Source organism: Labeo rohita, chromosome 8, assembly GCF_022985175.1.
Source record: "Labeo rohita strain BAU-BD-2019 chromosome 8, IGBB_LRoh.1.0, whole genome shotgun sequence".
Classification (NCBI taxonomy): domain Eukaryota; kingdom Metazoa; phylum Chordata; class Actinopteri; order Cypriniformes; family Cyprinidae; genus Labeo; species Labeo rohita.
The window spans coordinates 10,943,149-10,957,785 of record NC_066876.1 but is presented as its reverse complement, the minus strand read 5'-3'; the positions used below and the strand labels follow the sequence as shown (position 1 = coordinate 10,957,785).

At 35.7% G+C, this 14,637-nt stretch overlaps 1 protein-coding gene across 5 annotated transcripts in view; it reads left to right on the top strand.

Annotated features, from left to right (window-relative positions):
- Positions 1–14,637, top strand: part of gpat2 (glycerol-3-phosphate acyltransferase 2, mitochondrial) — a 127,629-nt gene that overhangs the window by 59,589 nt on the left and 53,403 nt on the right. Inside the window, exons 1-2 of one of the 5 annotated variants that reach the window (XM_051118166.1) lie at positions 163–261; positions 5,471–5,559. In XM_051118166.1, the coding sequence (XP_050974123.1) occupies positions 5,509–5,559 (51 nt within the window). In that variant the 5' untranslated portion in view covers positions 163–261; positions 5,471–5,508. Of the gene's footprint in view, positions 1–162; positions 262–373; positions 663–801; positions 894–5,164; positions 5,189–5,470; positions 5,560–14,637 lie in introns of those variants that run through there. The other 4 variants (XM_051118168.1, XM_051118167.1, XM_051118170.1 and 1 more) reach the window with 4 other exon arrangements.

Below are 14,637 nucleotides of genomic sequence, written 5' to 3'. Positions count from 1 at the left end.
GTAAGACACAACAAATTGCAATATCAAACAGCAAAACAAGCTGTTTTGTACAGCTAAAATAGCTGGAAGTGGACACATAAAATTTACAAATAGCCACCCCCATTTTACGGGAAAAATAAGGTGTACATCTAGATGTGAATTTGAAGTGAGCTTTGTGAAGGCAAACATGAATGTAGATTAATTCTAAACCTTTATGTCCTCACCTGTAGGGGGCGATGAACGGATGAGCTGGATAAGTAACAGCAACTTTAATTGCTGCAGGTGAGTGATACATGCTGGCTTTTTTTCTTTACAAGATCAAAATGTTGGTTTTATTTTGTAGCTTAACTCTCTTAATGTGAACTTGGTAAAATATAGGTTGATTTTGCTGAATATGGTGGATTTTAGCAAGCACCGGCCGATCTAGCCTCGCTTTTTACTTCTTTCCATGTTAATGCAGAGGCCTTTTTATATTATTACATGAGCGTGGGTCGATTGGGAAGTGATTATTTTTTCTCTTAGTCCTAAATCTGCATAATGGATAGCAACATTTTAAAGGAGTTCGTACCCTTGAGCTGTTCCTGTTTTGTCCGTCAAAGAAACACGCAGCTTTTGCAAGCAACGTGCTTTGAATGTCTTTCTAAAAACTTAAATTTATGGAACTGCTGGGGCTGAGTGAATAGGTAATCTATATTATATTATTCACTTTATAAATAATATTATCATCAAGGTAGTTTTCTAAAGTGAGTCACAGCCTAGAAGAAAACAGAAAGGAGCTACACGTGTGCGGGGTGTTTTGATTTTGCGCGTGCGCGTTGGTGACCTGTGCGCGTGAACGCAGCTGACTCACTCGCTTCAGATGGTCGCGGCTCATCATCATCATCATCATCAGTCTCGTGAGTGATGCGGGTTCGGTGAGTCACGACACTTGTGTGGTCAAATAAAAACACGCGGGTCATTAATGTCATATTTATAGGTCTTATTTTTCTTTTCTATAAAAGATTTTTAAGATGAAAATCTTATTACAGTATCATTTTCCACCCTGTTAGTCTTCTGTATCTCGTTAGCTAGTTCATTTCTAGTGATGGCAGTCACCCACAGTTACTGACACTCATGTTGCTATTCTGTCATCATTTACTCGCCCTCATGTTTTTCCAAATCTGTATGGCTTTCCTCCATGGGGCTTTTTCCTCAATCACTCTTCACCTTCATTGTTCGAGGGGAGAATGTGATGAAAGCGAATAGCGACTGAGAATTTCATCTTATTTTTTGTGTTTAATGGGATACAGAAAGCAAAATGAGTTTGGAATGTGAGTAAATTATGACGGGAAGAATATTGGAAAACCAGAGCACAATAATAAAGTCTCAGCAATTTTGAGAAGTGTTTTTACTTAAAATGATACAGCTTTATTTAGAGTCAGGAGTATCTCAGTTTGTGTTCTTGTGAAACATGATGTCCAGATACTGTTCCAGTTCAAAGTTCAGATCTCATCAAGTTTCCCAGAATGCAGCCAAAAGACAGCCAAGTTTTCCAGAATGCATTTCGCAATGGCAGTGGCAGTGGAGAAAACCCACATATTTTTCAAAATAATAGTTATTTAAACTTTATATCAATTTTTTTACATTTCAGAAACATCAGATCCAGCAGGTCTATTTATACAAATGAATTCCTAGCTCAGATGTTTCTATAATTGTTAAACATGACATATGTGACCCTGGACTACAAAACCAGTCAAGGATCAGTTTTTTGGAACTGAGATTAATACATCATCTGAAAGCTGAATAAATAAGCTTTCCATTGATGGTTTGTTGGGATAGGACAATATTTAAACTATTTAAAAATCTGAGATACATATATTTGAAAATCTGGAATCTGGGGTGCAAAAAATCGAAATATTTAGAAAATCGCCTTTAAATTGGTCCAAATAAAGTTCTTAGCAATGCACATTACAAATTGAAAATTAAGTTTTGATATGTTTATGGTAGGAAAGTCACAAAATATCTTAATGGAACATAGGGATGTCACAATACTCAATGCTCAAAACTTTGCTTCAAGTAAAAGCCACACTGCTGACATGATGTAAGCGCTAGCACACCCTGAGCACATGTGAGTTATTCCTCTTATCAGCAAGACATGTTGGCATATTTTTTCAAATCGGGCCTATGCCGATATTTACATTTAAAGCCATTATTGGCCGATTCTGATTTCGGCCCGATAATATTGTGTATCCCCAACTGAAATTAGTAGTTTAAAACTCATGAAAGATTTACGTTATTTAAAAAATCCATAAAATCCATATGCATAAAAATTGTTTTATGAATATTTTGGGCTATGGGGGGCACTGTTATTTTGATGACGTGAAATGGTTGCATTCTGTGAGATATTGGCGCTAACTTTTGCTATTTTTACCACACCAACTCGGAAAATAAAATACTGCAGTAAAAACAGTAACAGGTTGTGGCAGTAGCTCACAGAGTACAACCATTTTACATCATCGAAATGATGGAGCCCCCCCATAGACCAAAAAATGTATAAAATTATATGGATTTTTTTTTTTTTTTAAATAACCCACAAGTAGGGCTGGGCAATATGGGCAAAAACAATTTTTTTTTCATATCAGTCAATAATTATCATGATAAATGTCAAATCTTTATTTCTTTCAAGTTTAAAGTCAGATTTTTGCTCCAAAGTGAAAGTTGTAGAAACCAGACCGTTCATTTTCCTTAACAAAATAAATATCTAAATAGAAAAAGTAATTTCTGCATGTTCTAATGAGTTATATTGTTTCAAATCAGGAAACCGGTTTGGGCTGTCTGATAATGATAATGATGATGACGATAATAATAATAATAACAATAATAATAATTTTTGTTTCTTAGAAATACACATCTGATAGTAGCTTGAGGATGCAGAGGTACATTTTTGTTCATTATCAGTCAGTAACATCTGTAAAAATTGTAGCATCCTCAGTTTTATATGGTGAAATGTATTCTGACCCAGTTTTTTTTTTTTTTTTTTTGGTATTTCATAGTAGCAAGCATACACTTTAAATCATGATAAACAGTTAAAACCACACATAATGGTACCTCTTTACGATGGTAAAGATATAACTACATGGTTTTATAGGTAGCTTTTTGTATGAAAAACGGTAGTCTAAAAACATTCAGTATTAGTAATAACGGTCAAGTTTGTTATTTCAAATGTAGTCGTGCGGCAGCTGCGCTCATAACGGAAGTGACGCGGTTGGTTTTTCCTGGCGCATCGCGGCGCATCGAGATAATAAATGCATCTTCTCTAGTGAGCTCGCACAGTGTGCCAGTTTGAACTTTGGTCCGAGCAGATAAACGGTCCGTGTGGCGCAATTCAAATGAGTCGTTACGCTTTTGGCGCATAAAAATTATATTGAATATTTATCAAACTCTTCATATCGTTTTATTGAGGAAAATTATATCACGATAATTATCGTTAGTGAATTATCACCCAGCCCTACCCACGAGACTAATTTACCACTGGTGCCTTTGAGATTTTCCCATGGGGTTTTATAATGGAGTTTTTCAATTTATGACTAAAATAAAGCCAGTGGTAAACGTAACTAGACAATACTTTGACATTTTGTTCTACCACATAAACTGCACACACTGACATCGACATCGTCTTATCTAGTTACTTATTAAAAATATACATCATACCTGTTTCACTATATTGCCAAGATGAGCTGAGTGACATTGTAAAGCACGCTGCTGATCCATTTTCACAATGATTGGACTGTGTTTATTCTCCTGAGTCAAATTTGTCAAGTCCAAACTTAGCAAATTGGCAAACTTGGTATTGCAAAACGCCTAGGGTTAAGAAGAGTTAGCAGATAAAGACAGTGACAGACATATTCATATACTTTGCAAATTCCCCAAGAAATGATCTAGAATACACAGCATGTATTGAATCATGAAACAAAACTACGTAGTAAATGTATTTGTGCTGCATACAAAGTGCTCCTTAGTAGTGAAATGAGGACTACTAAGTAAATGGAATGCAGAAAACACAAGTGAGTTTTATATTCATGAAAGTAAAGTTTTATCGAGTCATTGAGTTCAAAAGGTACTGCATAACAGTAATGACTCACAATGTTTTTGTACATGTGCGTATTTTTTTTTAAGTCAGATATCTGAAGGTACACTCTCCTTTTGCCAGAGCTTTTGGCATTGTTGTTCCTCCCTTGGCTCAGATTTTAATGCAAATTGAATAATGAGAAAGAAACAAGGCCAGAAACATACTTTAGTATGCAGATGCAAGGTCCCTTGAACATACTTAATGTGCACTCTTGCGTTGCTGTGGCGGTAACTTTACTACTCAATGGGGTGGTAGTTACCTTCAAACACTTGTCATTAAAGTGATTTTTTTATTATTCAGGTTGCTAGCATATAAACATTGATTTTAAAGGTGATGGTTCACTAACAAAGAAAAAAAATATCTGTTATCATTTTCTCACCCTCATGCCTCCAGAAGATATTTTGAGGAATTTTGGGAACAAAAACTATTTTGGTCACCATTGACTTTCATTGTATGGAAACATTTCTCAAAGTATCTTCTATGTTACACAGATCATACTGGCCAAAAATGAGTTTCATAATGCAAATACACAACATTAAACATGCATAGTTGTATTTATTTCTGTAATGCAGAGGCGACTGGGTGTGAGAAATGAACACAGGACTTACTGGAGATATGGAGATGGCCGGACATGAAATAATTGTAGCTACAGGGGCAAAGTTTGATGAACAGTGAAAGGGCCAGAATATTCTGCCAAAACACACTTGGCTTTATAGAGAGATAGGGATAATGAAGTTTTTGAGGGTGCTGGAGAGAATGAGATTTTAGGCCTGGTCTTGTTTATGCTTGTACTGTAATTGTTGGAGAGTGGAAGCTCTTTGGATTTCAATATTTATGCAGATGCAGTGAAAGACACATTTATACAAAAAAAAAATTCCAACATGTGTTCCCTCCATTTTCTAGAAGGATACACTGTCAGGAAATACATGCTGCTGCGTGAATAAAAAGAAATTTGCACTCCTCATAAATTCAGTGTTAATGTTCCTGCTGTGTTTTATGTTTGGTCAGCAGTAGATGTCATCATCAATACTATATAACAGCATAACTGATGGCAAACTTTCATCTTTTTCAGATCAAAGAGGTTGTCTAGAAGTGAAAATTGTTAGTATTTATTCCCCTTGTCAATCCAAACTCATATGCTGTTTTTTAACAGACTTTTCAAAAAGCTCTTACTGTGACCACAGCTTGAATGAAACCTTAAAATATCAAAAATAGGTTAGAATATCTTCTATTTTCATTTGTGATTTCTCATTTATAGATGTGCATTGCCTCTTGTTGCATCATGTTTATCTTTGTTTTTGTTTTACTTGACATGCTAAAGCTGAAACCCACCTGCTGATAAGCATTTGCGGTTTTTATAATCTATAATTTTTATTTCCTTAGGATTTCTTCTGATGGTAGGACACTAATCTGGAAGAATCATGGACACAGTCAGCGAAAATCCTTCCAGTTTTCAGCCCAAACGCCCTGCAGTAAGACTTTTCATTTTACATGACACATCTTTCTGTTATATATGGGGATAGAACAGGATGCATGTTAAAATAGATTGCAGAAGGTTTAGATTAAATGTAACTTCAGGCTGGGTTAATTTTAACTTACATTTAGCTAAATCTTAGTGTCCCTGAATTTTTTTTCCCCAGAAAACTTGATGCAGTAAGACTTTTGAGTTATCTCAACAATAGTTTTTTAGTTTTTCTCAGTAAAGGTACATTGTTTAGCCAACATAAATTTGTTTTTCATGCAATGCTGATTGTCTTATTTTGCTAATCGAAAAAGTTGGTCTAATATGTGGACAACATTGGGCTGGTTGCATAAAAGGTTTAGACTGGTTAGTCAGCTGATTTTTTCTTTAAGACTGGTCATAATTGTTAAAATTCAGTTACAGAAAAATGTAGATTAGCCTAAGTTGAATCCAGAAATAAGACTGACTACCCTTTGGTTAACTGCTAGTTGGTCAAACTAGTACTTAAGACACTGTCTTAACATAGAGGCTAAGTTTATGCAACCGGCCCATTGTCTTTGTTTGTAAAAAATATTACAAAACTAAGATATCCAGCAAACATATATGTGGATATATGTGGTTGAACATACTCTAGGCCTCAAAACTAGACACATGAACCTCAAGAACAGTTGCAATCAACAAATGTTAAAAAGATGAGCTATTTACATCACAGTGCAACAAATAACTATCAGTAATGACAAAACAACAACAAAAAGTTTAAATTAAGTCAGCAAACAGAAAAACAATAATCATATAACAGTAACTGCATAATTTATTAATGCTGCAATGCATGCTGGGAACTCTCAAAGCCTTAACATTTCAACAATATGAAATTCTTTGTTCACACAACTGTGTTTTTCTAGTTGGGACAACATTTGGGGCAATTTTGTTGGTCTGATAAGGGTTTTTATGTTGTTTCAAGAAAATAGAATTTTCTTTAGCATTTGAGACTCAAAATGTTTCATAAACTGGAAAATATGCATTTGCGTTTTTTACAGTGTAAAGAATATATGTTATGCTTACCAAAGCAGCATTTATTGGATCAGACACACAGTAAAAACTAATATTGTGAAGTATTATTACAATTTAAAATAACTGTTTTCTATCAGCATATTTTTGGGTTTTAATTTATTCCTGTGATCCAAAGCTGAATTTTCAGCATCATTACTCTAGTCCTCAGTGTCAAATGATCCTTCAGAAATCATTCTAATATGCTGAGTTGCTGTTCAAGAAATATTTCTTATTACAGTGCTGCTTGAAAGTTTGTGAACTCTTTCGAGTTTTCTGTTTTTTCTGCATAAACATGATCCAAAGTAATCAGACACAGAGAACCCAATTAAACAAAATATTAAAGTCCAAAATATTTTCTGTGTCATTTATTTATTTATTCAGAAACACAAGCCAATGTTACATATCTGTGAGTTGCAAAAGTATGTGAGTTTCTAGGATTAGCTGTTAATTCGAAGGCGCAATTAGACTGTCAAATGTCAGTGTCTGCCTTGTTTTATTTAAAGAACAGGGATTTATCAAAGTTTGATCATGCTTGTGGAAGTGAATTATGGCATGAACAAAGGAGATCTCTGAGGACCTCAGAAAAAGAGTTGCTGTTGCTCAACAGGCTGGGAAAGGTTACAAAACCATCTCTAGAGAGTTTGGATTCCACAAATCCACAGTCAGACAGATTGTGTACAAATGGAGGAAATTCAAGACCATTGTTACCCTCCCTAGGAGTGGTCAAGCAACAAAGATGACTACAAAAGCGAGATGTATAATAGCCAGGATAACTTCTAAGCAACTGAAGGCCCTTCTCACATCGGCTAATGTTAAAGCTTATGAGTCCACCGTCAGGAGAACACTGAACAACCATGGTTGCAAGGATAAAGCCACTGCTCATCAAAAAGAACATTGCTGCCCATCTGCAGTTAGCTAGAGATCATGTGAACAAGCCAGAGGGCTAATCTTTTGTGGCTAATGTTTTGTGGACGGATGAGACCAAAATAGAACTTTTTGGAGAAATAAATGAACACACACGCTGCATTCAGCATAAGAACCTTACCCCATCTGTGAAACATGGTGGTGGTGGTGGTGGGTGGTACCCGTCTGTGAAACATGGTGGTGGTAGTATCATGGTTTGTGGCTGTTTTGCTGCTTCTGGTCCATGACGGTGTGCCATCAATGATGGAACAATAAATTCTGAATTATACCAGCAAATTCTAAAGGAAATTTATGACATCTGTCCAAGAACTGAATCTCGAGAAAGTGGGTCATGCAGCAAGACAACGACCCCAAGCACACAAGTCGTTCTACCAAAGCATGGTTAAAGAAGAACAAAGTTAATGTTACGGAACGGCCGAGTCAAAGTCCGGACCTTAATCCAAATGAAATGTTGTGGGAGGACCTGAAGTAAGCAGTTCATAGGAGGAAACCCAACAACATCACAGAGTTGACACGGTTCTGTACTGAGGAATGGGGTAAAACTCCTACAACTGGTTCTGCAGGACTGATCAGCAGTTACAAGAAACTTTACCTGCAGTTATCATTGCAAAAAGGGGGTCACACCAAATACTGAAAGCACATATTTTTGAAACTCGATCATTTTTCTAAACAAATAAATGACAAAGAAAATGTTTTTGTCTTATTTGTTTTATATGGTTCTCTTCGTCTGCTTTTAGGACTTGCAAAAATCTGATTATGTTTTAGGTCATATTTATGCAGAAATATAGAAGATTCTAAAGGGCTCACAAACTCTCAAGCAGCACTGTTTTATCAGTGTTGAAAACAGCTGTACTGCTTAATATTTTTGTGGACATTTTGTATTACGTTTTTTTTCAAGACTTGAGAATAACAGCATTTACTTGAAATTAATGACACTTTTTTTATCAGTTTAATACATAAAATTGTAAAAACTTGAGCTGTTAATATTGTTCAGTCATGCAATATATGCTATATGGGCTATTCTACAGAATTGGTTCAAAGTTGGAAATGTTTTGGAAAAAATGTCTTTTTCCACAAATTTTGTATGAATTCAAATTGTATAATATACAGGGTTCACATTTCTAATAATTGTGCAGTTAATTTTCATATTGAATTTTCAGAATATTTTGGAATATTTGTCCTCTCCCCAAAGTTGTCACTACCAAAACACAGTAATATATAATTTAATAAGAAGAGTTGTATTGACCCATTTAAGATTTTGCTTACATCTTCCTTGTAGATATATTTTATTTCTATTTTATTAAAAAGTTTTCAGAGGTAATCAATGACAATAACAATTTTAACAATATTTCAAGTGTGATTTATGAGATTTGCTGTAAAAGGCAAAAAGTTGATCTTACTAATTTCAAAGTTAAGGATTCATTCGTTTGAATATACACTGAACCAAAATCTATCATAACATTTTAGTTCATAATTTAATATACTTTATTTTTGCTAAAACATCCTATGTCTCGGTAGTGAGTGCACATTTTTGGTAGTGGCAGTGATGTTTTGGTTACTACTAAAACATATTGAAATACTGACAATTTGCATAACACTACTAAAATTTTGTTTATTTTCCCCAAATAAATGACTGTTTGTTCCCTTTTGTCACAACCGAAACAATAATGACACATTTCGGTCGTGACTGTTATGTTGGTGACAATTTAATGGGATAACACCAAATAAAACCAAAGATGTCACTACTGAAAATCAAATGTTTCAGTCGTGACTGTTTCTGTAGTGGCAATTTTAGATCCTTTTGAAGCTAGTTCAAAGCTAATCAGCACATGGTGAGCTAGCACAGTTCTGAACAGTTGTACACATATAAAAGCTAAATGTTATAGACTAACTCCCAAAAAAGTGTGCTTAATTGCAGAAAAATGGTGTTTGGTAGTGACATTCTTTAAAGTTACACACAGATTTTCATACTTTTGAACACATTTACCTCAAAATGATGGGACCTATCTACTTGCATCTTGTAGCTATGAGAGAGGGGGACACAAGAATATTTCCTGATCATAAATGTAGGGGTGTAGTTAAAATCAGGCTCAGCCAATGGACTAAAACATGTATTGACATGAAAATACAGAACACATTTTTACATAAAGATTCATAATTTACAATAAAAATAGATACTTTTTTTAACTTCAAATTTTAAAAAATCTAAAAGATATTTTTAAAAACAACAATGGAATAGAATGCAAAAATTATTTCAATACAGTTTTGAAAAGAAAAGTTTAAATTTAGGGGTTAGGGTTCGGGACAGCCAGCTCCCAATTGAAAGTACCCAATAAATGATGATTTTCATATATATTAAGCTTACTGATATTGTAAATATTATTATGGGTTTCAATAGATAATATAAGGATCTTAGTAAACATCTAAGATTTGAACTCTTAAATGCAGGGCCTAAAACTAACTTTTTGCCACACCTGCCAATGGCCAGTGACATGAGAAAATTTACCAGCCAAAACTTTTTCTTACCAGCCATGAAACTATTTTTGCAAAAACAGGCAGTTACTTTATATGCATTTATGGATGCCATTATGTAATTCTACATTTTCGTGTCACTGTCAATGAGCTGTCACTTTAATTCAGTGCATCCAGCAAAATTAGACTCGGAAATGATAGCTGTACTGCTGGAGATGCACCGCTCCTGGAACGCACTGCCGGAGTGCGTTCCAGGAGCGGTGCATTTCAAATTCAGGGAAACCAATGAATCCATTATATGCAGAAAAATCCTGAAACGCTTTCCTCATAAACCATAATTTCTTTACGACTGAAGACAGAAAGACATGAACATCTTGGATGACAAGGGGGTGAGTAAATTATTTGTAAATTGTTGTGCTGGAAGTGGACTTCTTCTTTAACATGAGTGCGCAAAAAATATGCACTGCAAATGGCAAAGAGTGTCAAATACAAGCCATTCTCTCTTTTATCCATTGTCAGTGAAATACCATCTGTCGCTAAAACGCAGAGAACCGTCATGACTTTCTGATGTTTGCTCATCATGTTTCCGTTCCATTCTGGCGTAACCCCAGGTATGTGTTGCCATATTCTCAGGTTCTGAAAAATAAAGAAGGGAAAAGTTAATCTTCCCATCATAGAATGGCCCATATAGATGTCAAAATCTGGCAACACAACATTCATCTAAAGCCTGAAACACAGTGCATGATTTTCAGCTGTCCCAGACGAAAGATTGGTGTCATGAAACGATCCTGGCTCCTAATCTATAGTCGTACAGTGAAAAGCCAGAGGACGCGAGCTGAAGCAGGGCCGGCGCCAAGTGGGGACATTCGCGGGTCATGTCCCCCACAAAACGAGTTACTCCCCCCACCTCCCCTTTCCATCCTCTCCCCTCCTTGCCAAACGTGATCGATTTGTTTTGAAAGCGAAAGTGAAACCGATGCGCATAAGAAAGCGATTGCACACATTTGCATCAGCAGCTGATAAAGAAAGCTGCCCCCCACCCTAGAAATTTAAATGCACCCCCAATGCAAGTGCCCTGGAGCCGGCTGTGCTCTGAAGTATTGTGTTTAAATGGACAAATTCACACAAAAATTATGTCAAAATGCCCATCTTGGTCAGTATACTATAGCAGACCGGCTGAACCTACTGGATCAGTGCACTGGATCAGTGCATTCTCTAAAAGTGACAGCACTTTCTTAATATTAATGATACAGCAACAAGGAAATCACTCACTGTTCTGGATTGAATAGCTTTTGTAACTTAAAGATTATTCTTTAATTTATACAGTAAAATTTGCAATGCTATTTTACATTTGATTACTTTATTCAATTTCTGTATCTTATTCAAAATTAGTATTTAATTGTGCTGTTGCATGTAGTTAGATTATTCTTATTTTCTTTATTTCTCAAAACATACCATATGTACTGAAACCATGACTCTAAAATGATATAAACCGAAGTAAGTTGAACCGTTCCACCCCTAATGACGATGACATTTTTTTCTTCTATAGTAACGTGCGTCATAGCCTACAAATCAATGGGTGTCATCATCGTACAGTTTACATGCATGTCGTACCCAAGTTTATTAGATCCATGTCGCACAGTGTGATCAGCAAAGATCTTATAGGATTGCTAAAATCGTGCAGTGAGTAGAAGGCTTAAGGATCAAGGACCTCTCTCGTTGTCATACTTTCTAGAACATAATTGAATTCATAACTCAGACCAGCTGCAGACGATTAGTCTAAACGCCATCCCATCTCCTCCCAGCTGTTGTTGGTCGTGTTGGTTTACCCCCCAAGAGCTGCTGACTTTCAGTTCACCTGAACAGCACTCATATGTAGATTATCTCAGAGTCAATCCACTTGAGGGTTCCTGATTAGGTCTTTGATCATCAAGTAGTCCTATTTTTCTAGGGCAGGTTGGATTCATAAGACAAATAATGAGCTACTGTGTAATAGAGCGGGAAACATAAGAATGTGACATGCGTCTTTGCTGATTCTCTTTTGTTGACGAGAAAAGAACATCGAAGGCGACAGAGCTTTGTTCAGGTAGGCAGAAAAAGCTCTTTTCTGTGTCCAATTCAAATCTTATTAGTAGTTTGTAATATGAACAGCAATAAATAGGCTCGAAATGTGACTAAAATTGGTAAACGGTCATATTAAATTTCAAAGTAGTTTGTCTCGGCCATGTCATTACTATGGCAACCGCTTTAGATGTTGACGTCACCGTCGGAACATAAAGATCAGATTTCATCACTTGCAAATTGTTTGAAAAACAAGCTGAAATTGGATGCGGTGTGAACAAAGTCAAAAAGCTCTTTGATAAATTCCCACAGAAGCTGCGTCCCATCAAACGCTGATGAAAATGACCTCAAATGTATTCCATTTTTGATTGGTTCATTAGCGTTGCAGTATCAGATTGAAAAATGTTATCTGTGTTTGTAATGATGGTGATTATCATAATCAGATTCAAAGCACAGCACCAGGTAAGCATAAGGTAACTCTTGGCTTTCGTTAATGAATGCACACACACGGCCAAAACGCTCACGCACTCGTACAGACGCTGTCAGGAGTCAATCATGTGGAACCTTTGTGAGCTCGTTATATCATTTTTTTTATATAATTGATGCAAGACATTGATGTACTCACCTGGTCAGAGGTGACGCGGAAAAACTTAGATGTAGTTGTTGCTTTGTACCGTGAGGTAATAACCGGATGGTGGCTCTACTAAATTATTGAATTACGTGGAAATGCGCATGGTTTTCTGAGCAAGGGTTAAATGAGCAATTTTTTTTTTTTTTTTTTTTTTTTTTGTTTGTTTTTTTCCCCTTAGTCTGTTAGTTTGAAGAGAACATTTTCTGCACAGAGCCATGTCAATTCTAGGTAATGCAAGCGAGTGCAGAACAATGCACCTCTTGAACAAAACGATTCGTTAGTGCAGTGTTCATGTTATTTATTTTTTATTTTTTATTTTTTTCAGGTTTGGTTTCAGTGATAGTCCAAGTGCTGTTCAGTTACACTAAACATGAAATATAGTTCTTTTCATCATGTTATAATAAAGGGGAACATAAAGGTGTTGGTGTTCACTGCAAAACCTAAAAAAAAGAAGAAAAAATAATGTAAAATACTCGAGTCCTAATTTCTTAATTTCACCTTATTTTATTGTATTGTATTTTATTTTATTTTATTTTATTATTTTAGCAAAAACTACAGCGAGACCTTAAAAATAATCATGAAATCTGCACCCACCAACCCCCCTCCCCGGATTTTTTTTTTTTTTTTTTTAAGGGTTAAATTACAGTTTTCTCAACTTCTGTTTTATTGTTACATGCCGGAGCAGGGATGTAAGTTAGACAAAAATATCTTTAATTGAGCGATTGAGGTGTTGTGTTGCTGGATGTAATAATGAACATAGTGGTCGTCATTTACTCCCAACATCTGAGCCGCTCCGAACTCCGACAGATAACGTGTATTTTACACCCCGGAATGTGATTTTTAACGGGGAACCATTAACAGTGGACGAAAGGGGATTGGGCTAGTTTTGGGCTAGTTTTGAGTAGCAATTAGGCGTTTTGTTTTTTTTTTTTTTTTTTTTTTTTTTGTGAAAACCTGGCAACCCTGTTGTATATGATATGCTGATAGTTTCACTCAAATGAAACAGTCAAATGCTCATGAAGTTCTCTCAGAGCAGTTCTGGAAACGTTGTCCATGTATTTATGTCCTCATTTGGCAAGACGGCAGACCGCGAGCGTCACATGCGCTCCACCCTGTGTGTAGTAAGCGAAACTGAACGTCTGCGCCACTTACTCAAACGGAGACACGCGGAACATGAACGATTCTTCTTTTTGCTTAATATTTAGAGATACTAGTCCATATTATGATTTAAGTGTAATGACCTACTTTTGATTAATTCACCCAAACTTTGACAAATTCTGTGACATTCAGTCTTACACAGTAAATTCCGTCTGCGTTTTCCGCATCGCTGTTCATCTGTGCATATGCTTCTTTTCTTTTCTTTTTTTTTTTATTCTTGTAACGTTTATTTAAAATATCATAACTGTGTGACAGATTTTTTTCTGGTGAAGTATGTAGGCATTTCATACAGTCGACTGCAAGCCCACTTTCATATGCCTCTACTTTTGAGTGCATCTCAAATTCCAATCAACAAAATGCATAGAACGTGGCCTAAATTTTTTCTGTTCTGATAATAGTAATTATGTTAATAGCTGGCTCATCTGTCCAAAAAAAATTATGAGAATGTGAAAATAAAGCTTAACAGGCACAGGTTTTGTTGCCAAATGTATGTTAAACTCACAGCACGTGGAGAGTGGAAAGATGGAGCTGGCAGCATTTACTGTGAAGACGATACAATAAAAACAATTGGATCATGCTGCTTGCATGCTGCACGTCGCTCAGAATCCTTCAGCACATTACACTATGTGCTTATTTAATTAAATCACAGCTTTTGCCAATTGATAAGCACAATAAGCCAAATTACGATTTTGATTTTAGTTGATTGAAAGATGCTATTGAACAAAACACTAGATTAGAGAGATTAGAGATCTTTTATGTTGTTATGAGAAAGGAAAAAATTATTTTCAGTAC